This window comes from Temnothorax nylanderi, unplaced genomic scaffold (genome assembly GCF_030848795.1).
Source record: "Temnothorax nylanderi isolate EJ_2023f unplaced genomic scaffold, tnyl_v1.0 TNYL_tig0015_pilon, whole genome shotgun sequence".
Taxonomy (NCBI): Eukaryota; Metazoa; Arthropoda; class Insecta; order Hymenoptera; family Formicidae; genus Temnothorax; species Temnothorax nylanderi.
The window spans coordinates 189,565-211,252 of record NW_027249077.1 but is presented as its reverse complement, the minus strand read 5'-3'; the positions used below and the strand labels follow the sequence as shown (position 1 = coordinate 211,252).

At 35.8% G+C, this 21,688-nt stretch overlaps 4 protein-coding genes and 2 long non-coding RNA genes across 16 annotated transcripts; 2 read left to right on the top strand and 4 right to left on the bottom strand.

The window, feature by feature from the left end:
- Positions 1 to 146: 146 nt before the first annotated feature.
- Positions 147 to 1,140, bottom strand: LOC139768211 (uncharacterized). The gene is made up of 2 exons (XR_011717303.1): positions 458 to 1,140; positions 147 to 352 (listed from the first exon to the last, which is right to left on the bottom strand). It is a non-coding gene; the product is annotated as an uncharacterized lncRNA (long non-coding RNA).
- A 1,932-nt stretch (positions 1,141 to 3,072) lies between these two features.
- On the top strand, positions 3,073 to 3,591 carry LOC139768207 (uncharacterized). Its single transcript, XR_011717301.1, has 2 exons — positions 3,073 to 3,209; positions 3,315 to 3,591. It is a non-coding gene; the product is annotated as an uncharacterized lncRNA (long non-coding RNA).
- A 1,643-nt stretch (positions 3,592 to 5,234) lies between these two features.
- Positions 5,235 to 7,316, bottom strand: LOC139768206 (probable ATP-dependent RNA helicase DHX37). Of its 4 annotated transcripts, none has more exons than XR_011717299.1 (6): positions 7,106 to 7,314; positions 6,931 to 7,051; positions 6,657 to 6,859; positions 6,350 to 6,561; positions 6,006 to 6,106; positions 5,235 to 5,472 (listed from the first exon to the last, which is right to left on the bottom strand). XR_011717299.1 is itself a non-coding variant. In XM_071698161.1 (6 exons), the coding sequence occupies exons 4-6, from the start codon at positions 6,499 to 6,501 to the stop codon at positions 5,396 to 5,398; spliced, it is 318 nt and encodes a 105-aa protein (XP_071554262.1). In that variant the 5' UTR covers positions 6,502 to 6,561; positions 6,657 to 6,859; positions 6,936 to 7,051; positions 7,106 to 7,316; the 3' UTR covers positions 5,235 to 5,395. The 4 variants fall into 4 exon arrangements, 2 of the variants coding, with proteins under 2 accessions (XP_071554262.1, XP_071554261.1); XR_011717300.1 differs by having other exon boundaries at positions 6,941 to 7,051; XM_071698161.1 differs by having other exon boundaries at positions 5,235 to 5,460; positions 6,936 to 7,051; positions 7,106 to 7,316.
- Positions 7,317 to 7,458: 142 nt separating this feature from the next.
- LOC139768205 (uncharacterized) lies at positions 7,459 to 9,384 on the top strand. 3 transcript variants are annotated; one of them, XM_071698159.1, is made up of 5 exons: positions 7,459 to 7,768; positions 7,882 to 8,032; positions 8,113 to 8,411; positions 8,555 to 8,748; positions 8,861 to 9,384. In XM_071698159.1, exons 1-4 carry the CDS (start codon positions 7,760 to 7,762, stop codon positions 8,573 to 8,575), a joined length of 480 nt encoding a protein of 159 aa, XP_071554260.1. In that variant the 5' UTR covers positions 7,459 to 7,759; the 3' UTR covers positions 8,576 to 8,748; positions 8,861 to 9,384. The 3 variants fall into 3 exon arrangements, with proteins under 3 accessions (XP_071554260.1, XP_071554259.1, XP_071554258.1); XM_071698158.1 differs by having other exon boundaries at positions 8,113 to 8,439; positions 9,037 to 9,384; XM_071698157.1 differs by having other exon boundaries at positions 8,113 to 8,439.
- Positions 9,385 to 9,753: 369 nt separating this feature from the next.
- Positions 9,754 to 12,066, bottom strand: LOC139768204 (uncharacterized). Of its 4 annotated transcripts, XM_071698156.1 has the most exons (6): positions 11,840 to 12,066; positions 11,645 to 11,736; positions 11,205 to 11,387; positions 10,970 to 11,036; positions 10,749 to 10,852; positions 9,754 to 10,662 (listed from the first exon to the last, which is right to left on the bottom strand). In XM_071698156.1, exons 3-6 carry the CDS (start codon positions 11,367 to 11,369, stop codon positions 9,970 to 9,972), a joined length of 1,029 nt encoding a protein of 342 aa, XP_071554257.1. In that variant the 5' UTR covers positions 11,370 to 11,387; positions 11,645 to 11,736; positions 11,840 to 12,066; the 3' UTR covers positions 9,754 to 9,969. The 4 variants fall into 4 exon arrangements, with proteins under 4 accessions (XP_071554257.1, XP_071554254.1, XP_071554255.1 ...); XM_071698153.1 differs by having other exon boundaries at positions 10,970 to 11,387; XM_071698154.1 differs by having other exon boundaries at positions 10,749 to 11,036.
- A 591-nt stretch (positions 12,067 to 12,657) lies between these two features.
- On the bottom strand, positions 12,658 to 20,787 carry LOC139768203 (probable ATP-dependent RNA helicase kurz). Of its 3 annotated transcripts, none has more exons than XM_071698150.1 (17): positions 20,536 to 20,783; positions 19,583 to 19,762; positions 19,233 to 19,511; positions 18,788 to 19,160; positions 18,414 to 18,649; positions 17,962 to 18,313; positions 17,638 to 17,878; positions 17,378 to 17,561; positions 17,018 to 17,250; positions 16,295 to 16,512; positions 15,880 to 16,128; positions 15,597 to 15,786; positions 15,270 to 15,410; positions 14,997 to 15,200; positions 14,526 to 14,744; positions 14,349 to 14,446; positions 12,658 to 12,792 (listed from the first exon to the last, which is right to left on the bottom strand). In XM_071698150.1, exons 1-17 carry the CDS (start codon positions 20,608 to 20,610, stop codon positions 12,728 to 12,730), a joined length of 3,537 nt encoding a protein of 1,178 aa, XP_071554251.1. In that variant the 5' UTR covers positions 20,611 to 20,783; the 3' UTR covers positions 12,658 to 12,727. The 3 variants fall into 3 exon arrangements, with proteins under 3 accessions (XP_071554251.1, XP_071554250.1, XP_071554252.1); XM_071698149.1 differs by having other exon boundaries at positions 12,658 to 12,804; positions 20,536 to 20,780; XM_071698151.1 differs by lacking the exons at positions 12,658 to 12,792; positions 14,349 to 14,446; positions 14,526 to 14,744 and adding an exon at positions 14,814 to 14,901 and having other exon boundaries at positions 20,536 to 20,787.
- Positions 20,788 to 21,688: the final 901 nt, after the last annotated feature.

Genomic DNA, 21,688 nt, shown 5'->3' with positions numbered 1-21,688 from the left:
TTATTTATAATAATTATATTAATTATTATAATAATTATATTAACAATATATTAATTATTTATAATAATTATATTAATATATTGTGTTATATGTTATATTAATTTTAATTACATAATTAATTACATAATTAATAACATTAAAATTAATTAATAACATATTAATTTTAATACATATTATTAATACATAATTAATATAACAGTAAAATTAACCGGTGTCTGGATTAATGTTCGGCAAGCAGAGGACATCAGTCGATCGAAGAAGCTGCCGTGGAAGACGTGGATGCTGAGACCGCAAAGTCACATCACCGCTTCAAAGCCAATTCTTCTCGTCAAATAACGATGAAGTAATCTTTCTAAAAAATTACAATTATAAAAATTAATTACTTGCAAATTCAGTTTTAGTACAAAATCATCATTTTATTATAATTATATTAAGTTGAGAAGATAGATTTACTTACATAAAATTGCCAGATCGCTGATTACTATTGATTGTTCGGTAAGAACAGATCAATCGCAATCTGTTGTCCGCTGCAATCCAGAACGAATCTCTTGTAGAAATTCGTTGTGGGATTAAGATGTGCACGTCTTTGTTCACTCTAGTACTGGGATCTTCTCTCGGCTGCAGGGCCCCTGGACCGATATTAGGCAGGGATGTTTCGAAAACGGCGATACGTCCTCGGGTGGTGGAGAGGAGTTTGTGAGCAGCTTGAAGACCGGCACCAAGGGCGTTGTTATCATCAAGAGTGCCACACAACTTGATAGGCAGCTAGGCGAGAAGGTTGCGGAATCGGCAGGCCCAAAGATATTTCGGATGATTTTTACCTTGTGCCGTGTTCATTCAAGATTTATTCCTTCATTCGTTTATTCATTCCATTCATTAACGAGAGTTCACGTTACAATCATTCAATGTCAAACATATCATTCATTTATTCATACATCACCTTGGTGAAAAAATTTCTCAGAAAATCTCTCATATTTTCTCAGAAATTTTGCAAGAATTGGGACTTATGAAAAATTCTGAAGAGGTATATGATATTTCTCAGATACTTTCAGAATTAATTAGATGAAGATTTATAGAATATTTCAATATCCGTATATGTGAAAATTTCTGATAAATTGCACAGATTTTCTCATATTTATTCAGATTTCTAAAGGATATATTTGCGAAAAATATTTTATTCTTATTTTGTCTGAGTTTTTCAATTCGTATAAAAAATCTGAAAATTTCTCTGAGTATTCAAAAAAAAAATCTGAAAATTTTTATAGAAATTCTGATTAATAATGTGAAAAATTTTGATATTTTTTCACCAGGACATCCATGGAAGATCACATAGTATTAATACCGTGTGACATGATTCTCTATTACTGCATTTAATCTTTGGGGCATAGATGCAACTAAATTTCAGAATAACTCAGGCCTTGCGCGGAAACCTTCCCATACGTTGAGAACATGTTGCGCCAATTCCTCGCGTCTACGTGGAAATTGAGGATTCCATATTCTCTGAGTAGCTTGTTCCTCTCGTTTTCCATAATGTTACAGGCTCAGATTCATCCGTCGAAAATACCTTCTCATTCGAGAAAATGGTATTTGTCCATTCATATTCCCATGCCAAATGCTGCAAGGTAAAAGCCATCCGTTGTTCTTTGTGGCGTTCGGTTAATTGTTTATATTGAGCCGGTTTATATCGATTGTATCTCTGTTCCCGCCATCTGCGTCGCACGGTTAGCGCGCAACAATTCAAACCAACTTCCGCTACCGTTTGCTGCGCCGCTGAGCGGAATCCGGTCTTCTGAACTAAATTTAAAAGTTGTTGATCTTCCTCGACGGTAGTGCATCGTGGACGCCTTGTTATTGGCCGAGAATTTATATGGCCGTCTATTTTAAATTGTCGCACTAATTTGTATACCGTACTTCTTTGCAATGTAGAGGAAAGTCCCCTATTATGAGATAGGCTCCTAATATGCGATAGCGCAAACCGTGCGGCGCAGAGAGCGGGAACAGAGATATAATCGATATAAACTGGCTCCATATAAACAATTAATTGAACGCCACAAAGAACAACGGATGGCTTTTGCCTTGCAGCATTTGGCATGGGAGCATGAATGGACAAATACCATTTTCTCGAATGAGAAGGTATTTTCGTCGGATGAATCTGAGCGTGTAACATTATGAAAAACGAGAGGAACAAGCTACTCAGAAAATATGGAATCCCCAATTTCCACGTAGACGCGAGGCATTAGCGCAACATGTTCTCAACGTATGGGAAGGTTTTCGCGCAAGGCCTGAATTATTTTAAAATTTATCTATGCCCCAAAGATTAAATGCAGTAATAGAGAATCATGGAAGTGTCACACGGTATTAATACTTTCCATGGATGCCTTGGTGAAAAAATATCAAAATTTTTCACATTATTAATCAAAATTTCTATAAACATTTTTAGATTTTTTTAGAATACTTAGAAATTTTCAGATTTTTTATACAAATTGAAAAACTCAGACAAAATAAGAATAAAATATTTTTCGCTAATATATCCTTGTAGAAACTTGAATAAATATGAGAAAATCTGTGCAATTTATCAGAAATTTTCATATATACGGATATTGAAATATTCTAAAAATCTTCAATTATTTCTGAAAGTATCTGAGAAATATCATATACTTCTTCAGAATTTTTTATAAGTTCCAATTCTTGCAAAATTTCTGAGAAAATATGAGAAGTTTTTTCACCAAGATGATGTATGAATAAATGAATAATATGTTTGACATTGAATGATTTTAACGTGAACAACTCTCGTTAATAAATGAACGAATGAAGGAATGAAAATCTTGAATGAACACGGCACAAGGCAAAAGTCATCTGAAATATCTATGGGCTTGCCGATTCCGCGACCTTCTCGCCTAGCTGCCCATCAAGTTCTGTGGCACTCTTAATAATAACAACGCCCTTGGTGCCGGTCGTCAAGCTGTTCACAAACTCCTCTCTACCACCCGAGGGCGTATCGCCGTTTTCCAAACATGCCTGCCTAATATCGGTCCAGGGGCCCTGCAGCCGAGAGAAGATCCCAGTACTAGAGTGAACAAAGACATGCACATCTTAATCCCACAACGAATTTCTACAAGAGATTCGCTCTGGATTGCAGCGGACAACAGATTGCGATTGATCTGTTCTTACTGAACAGTCAATAGTAATCAGCGATCTGGCAATTTTATGTAAGTAAATCTATCTCCTCAACTTAATATAATTATAATAAAATAATGATTTTGTACTAAAACAGAATTTGCAAGTAATTAATTTTTATAATTGTAATTTTTTAGAAAGATTACTTCATCGTTATTTGACGAGAAGGATTGGCTTTGAAGCATTGATGTGGTTTCGCAGTCTCAGCATCCACGTCTTCCACGGCAGCTTCTTCAATCGACTGATGTCCTCTGCTTGCCGAACATTAATCCAGACACCGGTTAATTTTACTGTTATATTAATTATGTATTAATATTATGTATTAAAATTAATATGTTATTAATTATTGTAATTTTAATGTTATTAATTATGTAATTAATTATGTAATTAAAATTAACATAACATATAACACAATATATTAATATAATTATTATAAATAATTAATATAATTAATATAATTATTATAATAATTAATATAATTATTATAATAATTAATATAATTATTATAAATAATTATATTAATATGTTTATATTACATTAATTTTTAATGTTACACATGTCTTGAAAATAAAAATTAATTTATAAAATAAAATGGTCTATTTAGCTTATTCTTTTATACTAACCCCGATATTACAGTATCCAGTTGATATCTTAAGATTTTCCGCGGCGCACAAGATACATTTCGTGAACCTCCACCCTCCACCTTGTATAGCTCACTTTGACAGCTATCATAACCGTTCACTACGTGTATACAGAGATGGTGGATCGCGATCTCAAAATTTCTGCGCGTTCCAAAAATCATCAAAAAAAAAGTGTTGCAACCTTTCCGTGAACGACTGTACACGATACTAGGAATCGGTCCGAGTTTCGGTTTAATGCCTTGTGTACATACACGATACTAGAAATCGGTCCGAGTTTCGGTTTAAGCCAATGAAACTGCTGCTTTTCTGTAAGAGCTGCAAGTTGATTGGCTTAAACCGAAACTCGGACCGATTTCTAGTATCGTGTACACAAGGCTTAAGCCAATCAACTTGCAGCTCTTACAGAAAAGCAGCAGTTTCATTGGCTTAAACCGAAACTCGGACCGATTTCTAGTATCGTGTACACAAGGCTTAAGAGCAAAAAGTCGACTTTAAGTCGACTTCTACCGAAACTGACTTGGCAGAAAAGTCGACTTTTTTGTAAGTTTGCAATAATGCTTTTTCACAGTAAATTTTTTTGTTTAGAGTCTAAACCTAATTCTGACAACGGTATCGTATTTTTGGATGTAATCCGCAGGGCATGCCAGTCTTTTTATAACAATACATTGTAGAATTTTTATATAAAGCGAATGTTTTCGCAAGTTGAGGTTAAAACAAGTGTCGGGATTACAGACGGCTTTAGCATCCCCTAAAGCCCGTGTCACACTACGTATCGCGGACACGGATCGGATTGAGATTGCGGATCGTAATCTAGCCAATCGTAGACGAGCGGCTCATCTGTGATTGGCTGAATCCGATCCGCGATCCGTAATCCCAATCCGAATCCGCGTCCGCGATACGTAGTGTGACACGGGCTTAAAGCCGTGATCAGACTACGGATTGGGATTGAGATTGGATTGAAATTTAATCAATCAGAATAAAGAAAACTAACTTCAAGTTTAGTGAACTTTGCTCTAATTGGTCAAATTTCAATCCAATCTCAATCCCAATCCGTAGTCTGATCACGGCTTAAGGGGATGCTAAAAAACCCTAAGAGCAAAAAGTCGACTTTAAGTCGACTTGAAGTCGACTTCTACCGAAACTGACTTGGCAGAGAAGTCGACTTTTTTAAGGACGAAAGTCGACTTGAAGTCGGCGAATGTCGCAAAAACCACCGACTTAAAGTCGACTTCCCGTCATGATGAAAAGTCGACTTCCCGTCATGACGAAAAGTCGACTTCCCGCCAACTTTTAAAGTCGATAAAATAAGCCGCCGCGTACGTCTGGAGGTCGGTTGTGTACCTTGAAACGAGGTGAAAATGACAAAAGTTAACAGATTTTATTAGATTTTGATAAATAAAATCGTAGATACGCTAATGAATTTTTTCACTTTTGTAATTTTTACCTCATTATTTCAAGATACACAATCGACCCCTTGCTGGAGGGCTAAAACTGATGCATTTCGATTTTTTTCATATATAAAATAATTTAATTATCTAAAAAACTGTATAATTACAATCCTAATGTTTTATTCTTAATTACAAAGGCGGCCATATCTGTGCCACTTCTGCGTGCGCGGATTCCGGCAGCCACTTCTGGTAAGCTGACAACAGAACTAAAATTATAAATATATAATATCCACAGACTTTTATACTAGACCACTAACATCTATGGACGCACTGCCGAAAAGCTGATGCGAGTGCGAGGTGCAAGTGTTAGTGAAGGGTACGGCCATATTGAATTAACAATAAGTCACTATCGGATGTTCAGTTGCTCATGATGTGCGTTTATCTGCATTCGTTATTACAGTACATAACGAAGCAGGCGAATGTTTTTGTGTTAAATATTGGTACATGTTATCAATAAGTTTGTAAGTCATGTCTTCGACGAGTAGCGTACTTGGATGCCGAAATCGAACCACTACTCCTGTAGTATTAAACCCTTTCTTTTGGACATTCTGTATATGCCAGACTATTGTATAGAAATCTTGTATAAAACCACTTGTATAGAATCTGTAGTACCTATAGCATATCTTGACTAAAATCAACATGGCGGCAAGCATCACGGCCGAGATGCCTGTCAGCGGTCTAGTATTGTATAGAAGTCTATGATAATATCTAAATATTATTTTATAAATTAAAATCTCACATTTTTTATCCGAACCCCAGATTTCTAGCAGTTTGTCTTTGGACACGACTCCCTGCGACTGCAGCGTTTGTACTACTATTGCTTGAGTGCGTGGTATCAACCTGAAAAAATCGTATTGAATTGATGTAATCTATTCGATGAATCAACGTGAAATCGAAAGGAGATAGAATAAAGGCTCAGTCACAATGAGTGGAATAAGGAATAAGATAAAGGAATAAGGAATAAGGCATGTTGCATCTCACTTTAATGTACGTGTACTGAAGTGAGACGCGACATTCCCTTATTCCTTATTCCTTTATCTTATTCCTTATTTTTGTCATTGCGTCTGAGCCTTAACGATTTACCTGGCCCATGACTTGGTGATGCTCCCAGGTGTCGTCAGCAGCGACGGGACAAATCGTTTCAGCTTAGGGCACACTTGACCCTCCAAGAAGAAATACGCGAACCACTTGACACCGTCCACGGATGCTCTATATCCATCGATGGTAGTGCCCATCCGGCCTTTCCGAATGTACCAGACACGCGGCAAATAATCTTCCCGGTTCCTTGATTATATCTATAAATGAGAATAATATTCGATTATAATAAAGATTAATATCTTTATAAATAAGTAGGAAAAACATTATAAAGCAACAATTGTGATAAAAATACCTTGGCGGTGGATCAACCAATGGTTCACTAAGATGCATAGCATGGGAGCGAATTTCGGCAATCATTCGGGTTCTATCGCCGTGACACCTCGCATGTACATCTTATTCGTTTCGTACACCTCTTTATAAACTACCTATTCCGGACTGATTTTCCGTAGAACACACAAAGAATGCATGAACACAAGTTCCTCCATTTCTGGTGTTCTGAAAGATGGTTCAGAATGGAGAGGTCGCATTCAATAGGTCTTAATTATCGATGATAATTAATAACACACCATACCTAACCTGTAAGCATGTTTCCACTTGGCCTTATCCTGATCCTCTTTTAGATCCGCCATACCTGCAAGAACTATCTGGCGCAGCAATTTCGCTTCCATGTCGGTTGGTAACGGCATTCTGTAACAATTTTTGTTGTAGATAACCATCTCAAACATATTGCAACGTACATACAGTCAAATTCCAGTATTCTGATCTAATCGAGGAAGTCAACGGGAAGACAATGATGACGAGGACTGTGAATGACGACGACGACGACGTTTCGTGGCGGTGGTTGATAGCGCGGCGCTTTACGACGTCTTATCGTGTCCTGTCTCGCGGCACGTATTCCTCGCACTCGCGTAAGCTCTGCTCCTCCAGCCTCCTCGAGATTCGCCGCCATATTGATGATGCAAGACGCGCCGCTTGACTGTTTTCCGTCTTTTTATAAGTCGACTATTTAGAAGTCAACTTTTAGTCGACTTTCCGCCATTTTTATAAGTCGACTATTTAGAAGTCGACTTTTAGTCGACTTTCCGCCATTTTTAGAAGTCGACTAGAAGTCGACTTATAAGGATGCAGTCCCATGCACAGCGAAAAATCGGAAACGACAAAAGGGGAATGGACGCGCGTGCATACTGTGCAGAATTACAATCTTGTATCTACGTGATCTACGTCAGATTGTAAACATAACCTTAGACGCTGCGCACAAGCTAAAAGATTCACATCGTTTTGAAAAGAATAAAGAACAAGAGTGCAATATACCTAAATGCAGGTCCATGCACGTTAAACCTAAAAAAAGAAGGCATAAGCTAAAAGTACGAGCGAGCAAATTGATAGCGATTAAAAATGTCAGAAGTAAGTAATTTTAAGAATATTTGTCTGTATTAATGAAAAATTGTATAATATAGATAATTTTAATACGAACGTGTTTATTTAATAAGAAAGTAATATTTAAATTTTTCTTTTAGCAAATAGTGAATAATCCGATAAAATGTGGCTATTGTGGATATATTATGAATGGTTTTTTGAACAATTTATTAAAACACAGTTGTTACCAAGAAATATATGACAGTGAATTGCATGAATTTTGTATGGATAAGACTGGAATGTTAGTAATAGGTAAATATTGTTTGTTGTAAATAGTGTAACGCTGTATTTGTACCCCAAACATTTTATAATGATTATCACATTGTTTGCAGTTAATAAACAAGAAATATCAGTAGGAAATGACAGTTCCAGTAAATGCATAAATAAAGAACTTGATGGAAATGAATTAAATGAAGCAGATGATGTGGAAAATGGTGAATTTTCTGATAATAAATATGATGATTATGATGATATGATGAAAAATGATCCATCAGGAAAAAAGCTTGGTAAAGCTGTGGAAGTATACGGTCCTTTTGCTTCTGGCAAGTACGATGAAAGTCTGATTGGCCAGGTGCAACTTAAGCCTGCGCTTTATGACTCAAGACTTCTTGCCAAGCAGAGAGCAAAGAAAGTAAAAGCTGATTTATGGAAATTAATAAGTAATAGTTTTGGAGATAGTGTATTTTAAAATATATGTATTATTTTATGTATTAAGATGTATCATATTAAAACATAAAATACAGATATTTTAAAATATATTTTCTTATTTTCCAGGAGGTGATTTTACACCTGTAAATGCTTCTAGGCGCTGGGCATATCTAAGAGGATGTTATTGTAAAGCTCGAAATAAACTAATGAAAGAGAAGGCAGCTTTTGAAAGAAGTGGAGCTGCAGCTAATGATGATTTAAACATCTTTTAGATACTATGAGACAATGAGTTTTTTGAATGAACCTTTAACATACAAGTCGTACGTATATGTATATATCTACACACGCACGCGTACATGTAACATTTATTCCAAAACATTTTATTTTAAATATGAGTTTAAACAATATCTTTTTAAACTTTTTGTTTTTTAGAACAATATCATCATTGAAGTTAAAGAGAAAGAATGCAAACAGTACATCAAATAAAGAAAATATGGAATTCAATTCACAACAGACACTTGTTCACGACAGTATTTCTAAAGAGAGATTTGTTCGACCAATTTCAGCATTAAGTAATATCTCAGATACAATAAATACTGTTGCTTCAGGATCTTCCAGTAACGATAGCAGGCGGTCGTGTGTTTCTCCAATATCACAGTCTGCAATCATGCCAGAAGTTTCTCCATCTCCATCTCGATCTATAATCTCCACTGTTTCATCACAAGCACGATCGAATACGTCAACACCACATGGTATTACTCAAATGCAATTCTCTCCGAGTGAAAAATCTTGTACAGGAGCACAATCCCAATTACAACGTGTGTTTCAACAAAGGCCTGCAGACAATGTATTAATACAACGAGAGGTACAAAGTGCTTGTAGAACATTATTTCCATCATCTTCAAATAATCGTACTCAAAATCTACCTTCACAAGGGCAATCAAGTAGTTCCAATAGTAAGTACCTTTATTTTGTAACATACTCTAAACTTGTATTATTTGTAATAAAACATTGTTTATTAACAGAGAAAAGAACTGCCGATGTAGAAAAGGAAATAATGAAACATATAAAAACAGAGCCCAAAAAGATGGATGAAATAGATAGTTTTGCAATGAGGTTAGCTGCTGGAATGAGACGACTTTCTTATAAAGCTAGAGCAAGAGTAGAAATAGATTTTTTGACTCGCTTACAACAAGAAAAAGATTTACAAGATATTGATGCCTAATTCCTTTATTTTAAACCATCAGCAATATTATTAATAAATAATTTAATGCCAAAATTAAATGCCAAACTAAGTGGAGATAGGCTAAATAAATAGAAAGCTATAACTATAAGATTTTTCGTTGTATTACAAACTAATTTAAGTTTAATGTTACAAATACATATATGGTTATTGAATATTATATTAAAATGCACTTTATTATGTAATAAGCACATATTTAAACTTAAGTATGACAAACATGTATTTGTTATAATGTACAATTTATTCATGTTACAATTATTAAAAAATTTAAATAAACTGTTCTTTGTATAAATTAAGCTTAAAAATTATTTTGCAATGCTCTCTCCCATTGTTGTTCAATAACACCAGTTGTATTAAAATATTGCTTAAATGCATCTCTTATCCCAGTAGCATTATTTATATTTACATATTGAACATGCAGATCATGAAGTGCATGTGCAGGTGCATCTCTTTCTGCTGGAAGAAGTTGCGAATATTGCCTCTCTTGAAATGATCGAGTTATATCTTTAGCCATTAGAAAATTATGCAAGCATACTGTTGCTTGAACAACTTTAACAGAAGTAGTAACTGAGGTTTCCATGGGTTTACGATAAACTCTCCACCGTGCTGCTAACACTCCAAAAGAACATTCAACACTTCTTCTGGCTCTACAATGTCTGTAGTTGTACACTTTTTCAGAAAGATCTAAATCATTTCTTCTAGAATATGGTCTCATCATGTAGTTAGTAAGAGCGAATGCTTCATCTCCAACTAGCACATAAGGTAAATTTGGACCATTTTCTTCTAATTGTCTTGATGGAGGCAAACTGACTTCATTATTGTTTAGACTGATACCAAGATCGCTGTGCATAAAAATTCCTCCATCACTACGTCTTCCTTCTGCTCCTATGTCTACTACAGTAAATAATCCATTTGCATCTGTTATGGCAAGCAATACAATACTGTGTTGACCTTTATAATTATAATAGGTAGAACCACTCTTATATGGTGCCTGTAAATAAAATTTTTGTTAATTTTTTTCATAATAATTTGTTATACAGTATATGTATAGTTGGTCATTTTTAAATTCATAAATACCTGTAAGACAACGTGTTTACCGTCTATAGACCCAATGCAATTAGGAAAGTCCCACAAATCTTCATAATCACATGCTTTCTGATACCACAACTGTTCTGTTGGTTCTGGAAAAACTATTTCAGCCAGAACATCCCAAATAACTTGACAAGTTTCTGATATAATTTTAGATATTGTATTTGGTGCTACTCGAAAAGCATAACTAAGAGACTGAAAGCTATCACCTGTAGCTAAATAGCGAATGCAGATTTCAAAACGAGTTCTAGATGGTATGGGAGTCCTCACCACAGTCTGTTTTGTAATGTGTGGTTCAATAAGAGTAAATAATTCATTTAAACTTTGCAAATGCATACGGAAAAAATCAAAATATTTTTCTTCATCACGATGCATCATTTCAATAATTAAGTTATCGCTAAACCCTTGTAATAATCTCATTTCTTCTGTAAATATGGGTCTTACCCAGAATCTTCGTTTAACAAGTTCTTTTCTTTTTAGTAAAAGATAAAGGCAGTACATCTTGTTAATTTGTTCATAATTTATTTCAGATTGCCAAGGTGTTTGTGGCATTTGTTGCAACTGTCTGCATTTTTGCAGTATTAGCATCAAATAAACTTTTGATCTCATTATGAATTATTCACGTACCTAAACAATGGTAAAGGCTGATTTATAGAGGCCGTAACCGTTGATTTAAGCCGTAATCTTTAAGAAATTGACCAATCACAGTCGATTGTTCTTCTCACATTCGACTGTGATTGGTCAATTTCTTAAAGATTACGGCTTAAATCAACGGTTACGGCCTCTATAAATCAGCCTTAATTGACACTATTATTACAGAATATTTATAGAATAAATAAAAATTTTTTTTAACTTAAATTTTCAATCAATATAATTTTGCGTACCTTTCCGTTTCTATTTTTCGATTTCTAGCGTCCCATGGAGCAGCTTTTTCAACAAGGAATGGTACTCTAACCTCTTTCTTTAACCAATTTTTCTTCATAGAACCGAAAAATTAGTAATTTCGAGTGTAGTTGTTATACAAATGTTTAATAATAATTATTTTCTTTATATAAATAATACATTTTATTACTTTTTACCTTTAAATAGCATTTCCGATTTTAACAAGATCTGATTTTTCTTCAATTTTCCTATTTTTTAGCGTGCATGGGACGCCTGAAGTTGAAAAAAAGTAACGGAATAAGCAGACGACGCGCTGTGCAGCTGCGCATGCTCTATTTCCATTTTGCGGTTCCCTTTTTGTCGTTTCCGATTTTTCGCTGTGCATGGGACTGCACCCTAAAAGTCGACTTGCCGTCGACTTTCCGTCAACTGTGCTCTTAGGGAAGCGCTAAATTCGCTTTATATAAAAATTCTACAATGTATTGTTATAAAAAGACTGTGGCATGCCCTGCGGATTACATCCAAAAATACGATACCGTTGTCAGAATTAGGTTTAGACTCTAAACAAAAAAATTTACTGTGAAAAAGCATTATTGCAAACTTACACAAGGATGAAAGTCGACTTGAAGTCGGCGAATGTCTCAAAAATCACCGATTAAAAGTCGACTTTCCGTCATGACAAGAAGTCGACTTCCCGTCATGACGAAAAGTCGAACTCCCGTCATGACGAAAAGTCGAATTCCCGTCATGACGAAAAGTCGACTTCCCGTCATGACGAAAAGTCGACTTCCCGCCAACTTTTAAAGTCGATAAAATAAACCGCCGCGTACGTCTGGAGGTCGGTTGTGTATCTTGAAACGAGGTGAAAATGACAAAAGTTAACAGATTTTATTAGATTTTGATAAATAAAATCGTAGATACGCTAATGAATTTTTTCACTTTTGTAATTTTTACCTCATTATTTCAAGATACACAATCGACCCCTTGCTGGAGGGCTAAAACTGATGCATTTCGATTTTTTTTCATATATAAAATAATTTAATTTAAAAAACTGTATAATTACAATCCTAATGTTTTATTCTTAATTACAAAGGCGGCCATATCTGTGCCACTTCTGCGTGCGCGGATTCCGGCAGCCACTTCTGGTAAGCTGACAACAGAACTAAAATTAAAACATTCCAGCGTTAATCGCGAATATGCAAAATTAGCTATATAAATATATATAATATATATCATATTATTATCATAATGTTGTAAATCTATATATATAAAGGAAGATGTCCTGACTGACTGACTGACTCATCAACGCCCAGCCCAAACCCCTGAACCGAATTTTTACCAAAAGTATATGAAATAGGGGTAGAATTTTCCGGGGAGTGCCACTATGTGTATAGTTTTTTGTTACCGATTTTCTGGAAACCGGTTTTTCTAATTTTTCTAATTTTTCGGGAAATAATTGATTGAATCTCAAATAATTATACATGAAGTAGGGGTAGAATTTCCCGGGGAGTGCTATAAAGTGTACTATTTTTTGTTACCGATCTATTTGGAAACCGGTTCCGAATGACCGAATCTCAAAGAATTGTACATAAAGTAGGGGTTGAATTTCCCGGGGAGTGCTATAAAGTATATAATTTTTTGTTACCGATCTTTTTGGAAACTGGTATCAGAAGTTTGACGAATTTTTTGGGAAATAATTGATCGAATTTTAAAGAATTGTATATAAAACAGGGGTAGAATTTCTCGGGGAGTGCTACAAACTGTATAGTTTTTCGTTACCGATCTTTTTGGGAACCGGTATCTTTTTGGAAATCGGTTACGAAATTTTTCCAATTTTTTAGGAAATAACTGAGTGAATCTCAAAGAATTGTATACGACGGAATTGAACTTCAGTCGATAAAAAAGTAATATTTTTCAATTTATAGCATTTTAGAGAGAGAGAGAGAGAGAGAGAGAGAGAGAGAGAGAGAAAGAAAGAGAGAGAGAGAGAGAGAGAGAGAGAGAGAGAGAGAGAGAGAGAGAGAGAGAGAGAGAGAGAGAGAGAGAGAGAGAGAGAGAGAGAGAGAGAGAGAGAGAGAGAGAGAGACTATTTGCGTGTCTTATTACATATGTCCTCCGGGGCAAAGCCCGGGTAACCAGCTAGTATATAATAATATTGTTATATATATATATAATATATATATAATATTGTAAATATATAATATCCACAGACTCTTTTATACTAGACCACTAACATCTATGGACGCACAGCCGAAAAGCTGATGCGAGTGCGAGGTGCAAGTGGTAGTAAAGGGTGCGGCCATATTGAATTGAGTCACTATCGGGTGTTCAATTGCTTATAATATGCGTTTATCTGCGTTTCGTTATTACACTACGTAACGAAGCAGGCGAATGTTTTTGTGTTAAATATTGGTACATGTTATCAATAAGTTTGTAATCGTGCCTTCGACATGTAGCGTACTTGGATGCCGAAATCGAACCACTACTCCTGTAGTATTAAACCCTTTCTTTTGAACATTCTGTATATGCCAGACTATTGTATAGAAATCTTGTATAGAACCACTTGTATAGAATCTGTAGTATAGCATATCTTGACTAAAATCAATATGGCGGCAAGCATCACGGCCGAGATGCCTGTTAGCGGTCTAGTATTGCATAGAAGTCTATGATAATATCTAAATATTATTTTATAAGTTCAAATCTCACATTTTTTATCCGAACCCCAGATTTCTAGAAGTTTGTCTTTGGACACGACTCCCTGCGACTGCAGCGTTTGTACTATTGCTTGAGTGCGTGGTATCAACCTGAAAAAATCGTATTAAATTGACGTAATCTATTCGATGAATCAACGTGAAATCGAAAGGAGATAGAATAACGATTTACCTGGCCCATGACTTGGTGATGCTCCCAGGTGTCGTCAGCAGCGACGGGACAAATAGTTTCAGCTTAGGGCACACTTGACCCTCCAAGAAGAAATACGCGAACCACTTGACACCGTCCACCGTCAACGGATGCTCTATATCCATCGATGGTAGTGCCCATCCGGCCTTTCCGAATGTACCAGACACGCGGCAGATGATCTTCCCGGTTTCTTGATTATATCTATAAATGGAGGGGTTAAAGCCATAGTGGTGTAAGTCACTTTTTTTAACCTATCGAGTTAAGTTCATAGATGCAGTCTACACATGCAGATATGTTGAAAAAAGAAGAAAAAAAAAGTGGTCAAAAAAATTGACTTACACCACTATGGCTTTAACCCCTCCAAATAAGAGTAATATTCGATCATAATGAAGATTAATATCTTTATAAATAAGTAGGAAAAACATTATAAAGCAAGAATTGTGATAAAAATACCTTGGCGGTGGATCAACCAATGGTTCACTAAAATGGCATAGCATGGGAGCGAATTTCGGCAACCATTCGGGTTCTATCGCCGTGACACCTCGCATGTACATCTTATTTGTTTCGTACACCTCTTGATAAACCACCCATTCCGGACTGATTTTCCGTAGAACGCACGAAGAATGCATGAACACAGGTTCCTCCATTTCTGGTGTTCTGAAAGATGGTTCAGAATGGAGAGGTCGCATTCAATAGGTCTTAATTATCGATGATAATTAATAACACCTGTAAGCGTGTTTCCACTTGGCCTTATCCTGATCCTCTTTTACCTCGTCGGGCGAAACCTTTCTCGCGACTTGATCCGCCATACCTGCAAGGACTATCTGGCGCAGCAATTTCGCTTCCATGTCGGTTGGTAACGGCATTCTGTAACAATTCTTGTTGTAGACAACCGTCTCAAACATATTGCATACAGTCAAATTCCAGCATTCTGATCTAATCGAGGTTGAGCATTCCCTTTATTCCAAAAGATTACTGAACTCTATACAGTTTAGGATTTATCTTTTAGAATGGTCCGAATAAAGGCATTTGTAATAAATAAAAGATACGTACTTGGGATCAATGATTAAATTTAGATTTGGCACATTTAAATTAATCTCATTGGTGAGCTGTTGCCTAAGTTTCCTGATCTCGACCACAGCTTTATGTCTCAAACCATTTTCCTCGCAGAAAGGCAACAGTTTTCCCTTCGATCCTGCGTACTCGGCAGTTCCGATAGCTCTTATCAGAACCATTGGATCACCTGTTCACAAACAGAAACGTATCGTTTATCGTTCATATTCGTATTATATGAGTGGAAATTATATGAACGGAAAATGAATTCGAGATTACGTACCGAGGAGCAAATTATTGCCAATCCCGGCCCAGTAACGGCGCGTTTGCAACCATTTGCTCTTAGTTGGACCCTCCATGTCGCGAGCTTCTATAAGCACTTCTTGTACGCTAAGAGCCGCTACCATGCATATCGTATATTTCGACAGGAGGTTGTGCTGATGTGACAGTGCCAGCATCTTGCCGTAACGCGGAGAAACCGGAAACGCGGCGATACTGCGTCCAAGCGGCGTCACTTTCGCGCAGTATATCTCTAAATATGATGAAACATTAATTCTGTGCTTTAGACAATGTAATAATATTTTAAATATAAAAGAATAATTTGACGTTTCATATAATAAGCTCCGAGTGCTTCAACTCTACGCATTGAAATTTTGCAATGCCGTCTAAATGACAATATAATGTCCCCGTTCGATTACCTTTCTTCGAAGGCGGCTCTAATGCTCCAAGTATCGTAAGCCGTTTCTCCGCAGACTTCAACTGCACGACATCTGGTGGCGTAGGAAATGGAAAGTTCACGACTTTGTCTATATTCATCGCCTTCATCTGCAGTAATAAGTCGTCCACTGGTTTTCTCTGAATCTCCGACTGGCTGTATTCCTCGAAATCGTTGTCGTATACAGCCGATGAGTATAATCTATACGAAAAGAAATGTATGTATAAAGACTGCAAAGCAAAAGATTAAGTGCATAATTAATATGACTATACTTTAAATATAAAGTTTCTAAGAAAAAAGAACTTTGAAAATTTCTAAGAAAAAATGATCAAAGCCGATATTCATAGTCGGTTCTTATATGTAAGACCGTTACTACGTTTACGCGAGCGTTACTTCTGTAGTAACTTACGATAATTCACTCGTTTACGCGGAGTAAATCATCGTAAAAGTTACTACAAAATCCCGTTTACGCGAAGAAATTATCGTAAGTTACTACAGAAGTAACGCTCGCGTAAACATAGTACATCTTAAGTACAATCTTAAGATGTCATTAACCAATCACAGAGCCGTATTAGCATCTCAAGACATTACTTAAGACGGTCTTGAAATAAGAACCGACTATAAATACCGGCCTAAATCTATAATTTGTAAGGTCCACCTTATTAAAGATTTTCATGCATGTAAATTGCGGGATGTTTCGAGATACCTGTAGCAATGACCAGGTCGAGTTCTACCGGCTCTGCCGGCACGTTGGATGGCCGCTGCTTTGCTCGCGTAGCTAATATGATACGTGCTTACACCTGTCACCTTGTCATACAGCCTAGTTTTACAACGCCCGCTATCTACAACGTATCTGATGTTAGGAATTGTCAGCGAGGTTTCTGCAACATTAGTAGATACCACGCACAAGCGACATCCTTCTGGTGGTGACTCAAACACCTAAAATCATATTAAATTTAAAATTAATTATTTCATCACAAAATAGGTCTGTTGTTTTAATTTACTACAGAGAGTGTTAACATCAAAAGGATCACAATTGATTTATCATTATGCACTACATATTTACTCTAGCCTGTTTGTGCCCAGGTAAAAGGGAGTAAAGGGGTAAGACCCATAATGGCTGCACGTTTGTCAGTCCCCTGAAATCAATAACATCTTCATCTTCATCTTCATCCTCGTCAAAGTTCTCTTCATCGTCCTGCGCATTGATTAAATCCTCGTGTGTGTCATCAATAGGATTTATCAAATAGCTAAACATAAATATTTGTTATGATAAATTATAGAAAAATATGAAAGATTAAAATATGGCGATACGAATATACGTACTCATCGAGATTAATAGTCGGGAGTATAATCTGTTTCTTCTGCCTCTGTTTATTACGGCGCAACGCTTCCTTAGCATCGAAATCATCTTCGGAATCTTCTTGTTCGCTATGTTCTTTATCCAGTGCTTCTGTCGTTTCATTTTTCTCAGAGTCTTGCACCACTTTAACTTGGGGCTTTTTATTATTCCTCAATGGAAACGATTTGCGTAATTTACGCACAACAGTATGCACCTCTTGCTGACCTGCAATAAACAAATTCGTTAAGAATACGAAGATTGTACTGTAATAATAGTATATAAAAATAGAGACGTTTTCGATAATTTACCTGTTAAAAATATTAGTATGCCACCTTCTGGAAGGCGAGTATGTATCTTTATCGCTTTTCGCAATGCTTCATTGACGTAATCCTTGCTTGTTCTTCTATTAAAATGTATCTTTACAAGAAACTGTCGCGCTTTGACCTCAATTACCGGTGGTTTTACCTTAAACAGCCTCGTATTCTCTACGAATTCCTTCACGGACAGCGTAGCTGACATAATTATCAGTTTCAAAGGGTTGCCGCGTTTGTTACGAAGCGGAAAAATCCTCGACAATAAACCGATCAAAATATCGGTATAGACGCTACGTTCGTGCGCTTCATCGAGTATAATGACAGAGTATTTGGTTAATAGAAAATCCTATTAAAAAAATTGAGAGATCATATTAGATATATAATAATTATATATCAGATATGTACACAATTGTTTGTACTGCGACAATTTAAGATATATCACTCACACTTTGAATTTCTCTCAGTAAAACACCATCAGTCATGAACTTGATCTTCGTTTCTTCCGTAACATTTCCTTCAAAACGAATCAGATACGAAACCTCCTTTTCGGAAAGATTCAGTTCTTCAGCTACACGCTTGCTCATTGACATCGCTGCCACTCTTCTTGGTTCGGTTATTCCAATCAATTTATTTTGCGCATATCCAGCCTCATATAAAAATTGAGGCACTTGCGTTGTCTTCCCTATAATGAGATTGAACTATTAAACAATAATTAAGATAATGCACATGAAAAATTGTGCTTGGCCTAATATTATTATATTACCTAAAAAATTAACAAAGACTTTGTTAAAGTGTCTGTTAATTGTGTAATTTTACTCACCACTTCCCGTCTCTCCAGTTATTATGACTACTGGATTCTCATTTATTGTTTCAACTATAATTTGTTCTTCCGCAACAACGGGTAGTTTCAATCTGGCTGCTTGTATTTCAGGCTTTCTATTTACAAGTATAAAGACAGCTGGCGTGTGGACTTTGGGAACATTTTGTTGTACTTCTTCCACTGATTTTTTAGATTCCTGAGATTTAGCTGAAAGTGTTTCCTTTTCCGCATCTCTCGTGAAATTCTTCTCATCTTTCTTTTCATTTATTTCGGCCTTTTCACTTGTCACATTAGAACCAGTAGTATTATCAAGAACATGTGTTTCATTTTCTTCTTCGTTATCACTATCTTCTTCCTTGCTACTATCACTGGACTTAAAATAAACATTATTCGATTACTTGTACTATAACTTTATAAATTTCCATCGTCGCTATTTCAAACTTACCTCAAACCCAACTATATTTGGATCAAGCTTAGCTTCGTCTTGTTTTACACCGTCCAGAATAGCTAATCTTTTTTTCTTGCTCATTTTAATAGAATTTACAGACTTTATCAAATCGCTTGCCTCCTCATCCGCTTTGCGCTTTAATTTTTCAACAGGCATCTCAAGTTCTCGAAAATGCCGCTTTAAGCCCTTGTTTTGCAGGGATGTTAGGCTCACATACTGTTGCAGTTCGGTAGGAGATGCTTGCACTTTTGCCAGATCTTCTAACAACGTTGCTCTCTACAAAATATTATATTCAAAGAATTCAAGTAAACGTTTTACGTTGTTTATATAGAATAAAATTATGGTACCTGTAACTTTTTCTTCTTTCGTTCTACTACTTTTTCTAGTTGTTTCCTGCGCTTCTTTGATAACAATCGAGTAGTTGTTACCTTCTTATCTATGTTTTTTGTCTTTCTCTTTTGAGTGGGCAGGACAAGCGCATTGCAACTGTCATAATTCTCAGTGCGATGCTCAATGTCCACTACAATCTGGCAAATGTGTTTAAGAATGTTTTACCTATAGCTATATGTAGTATAATTTTGTTTTCTTGATTGAAGACTTTGCATGTATGTCAAACTCAAAATGTTTTATATGTTAAAAGGGATTACCGTTAACAGTTTGAGTATGATTTTTTGTTATTTAAATAATTAGTATTGTTTAAACAATTAAAAAAAATTTTTTGTGGCAAAAAAAATTGAAATTTAAAATACAATATCAATGATGTATGTTTTACATATAAAAAAAGTTTAAGAAATATCTTAATGGTTTATTTATATTTTATTTATATTTACAGCAAAGTGTCGATTCTCTATAAGGGATAATGTTAATTTTATCAACTTTAAACTTAAATAACTCTTAAATAACTTCAAAATTTTACAGAGTATTTTAAATTTAATTTAGAAACAATTTACAGCACTTTCTGAATATATTTGAAATACCTCCAATACATCCTTAATTACAATAACTTTTAAACCAGTAAGAGAATTGTGCTGAAATTTTACACAGATACTTAGACGTAATAATAGAACAATCTATATGAAATTTTTAGATTTTTGGTAATGGATTTGATTTGTCACACATACATCCTTAATAAGTAATATATTTAAAGCAACAACAAAAATGACTTTAAACAACTTGATAAACATTTTACGCAATAAAAATACTATAGACAGTATATATAAGTTACAAGTGTTACACAAACAATAATTTATCTTTTTCATGAGGAAACAAAACGAATGTAAGTAATTACAAGTAAATTTACCTCTTTAGTGGTAGAATTATCGACTTCCACGTTTGCAACAGCTCTTGACTTCGAATTATAACGTTTTTTCCCCATTGTTAAGAATTGAAAAAGTAGCCCAGTTCAATCTCGGATTTTGGGAATGTAGTCATTCGGCTCTCTTTCCTCCCGAAAACCAAAGTTTTCAAAACATAAAATAAGATGACACTTTTAGGTTAGAGTCTTGAAAATAAAAATAGAAAATAAAAATGTGGTTTTGGTTAAAGGTTAGGTTCAAAGAGTAAAGGTGGATTTTCATGGGCAGTGAAATGCAGCAGCAGCAGCGAGCAACAGTTTAGTAATTTCCTAGAAATTACTTAACCTGGTTTGGCTCACTTCCGGCGCAAATTTTTGCTGCTCATGAAATAGATCCTATAGTACGTGCACCTGCACTTCAAGTTTTAAGCTGGCCACACACACTTTTTCGTAACAGTAATGCTAGGTCTACAATGGGAGCTTTCCAGCAAGCGACACAAATCGACACAAGTATCGTTTTATCTTTTACTCATTTGCCAAAAAAGAAAGATAGAACGATGCTTGTGTCGACTTGTATCGCTTGCTGGAAAGCTCCCAATGCGAGTCGCAAAGTCGTGAGTCGCAAAAATTGACCAATCACAATCGAATTTGAGGAGAATAATCGACTGTGATTGGTCAATTCTTGCGACTCACGACTTTGCGACTCGCATTGTAGACCCAGCATAACAGTAGGATTTCGACCTAAAGGTGCGATTTCACGATGACGCTCGACGCTGGATTCGAGCGTCAAATCTGGTCACGTGATAGATTCAGAGGGACGCGAAATATAACCTAACCACTGGATTGGCTGAATTCGAGCGTCGAGTGTCAAAGCTAAACACAGTTTAGCTTTTTGGCGCTGTTTGACGCTCGAATCCAGCGTCGAGCGTCATCGTGAAATCGCACCTTAACGCGTTGCTCGATTCGGGAACGTACGGCCGTACGTTCCCGAATCGAGCAACGCGATTGGTCGAAACTCTACTGTTACTGTTACGAAAAAGTGTGTGTCCGGGGCTTTAAGGGGATGCTAAAGCCGTTCAAATTACCGACAAAAACAGTCAAAGCTCCTATTTTGAAACGGCTTTACAGATCGCAAAATCCTTTTACAGGAGTAAAGTAG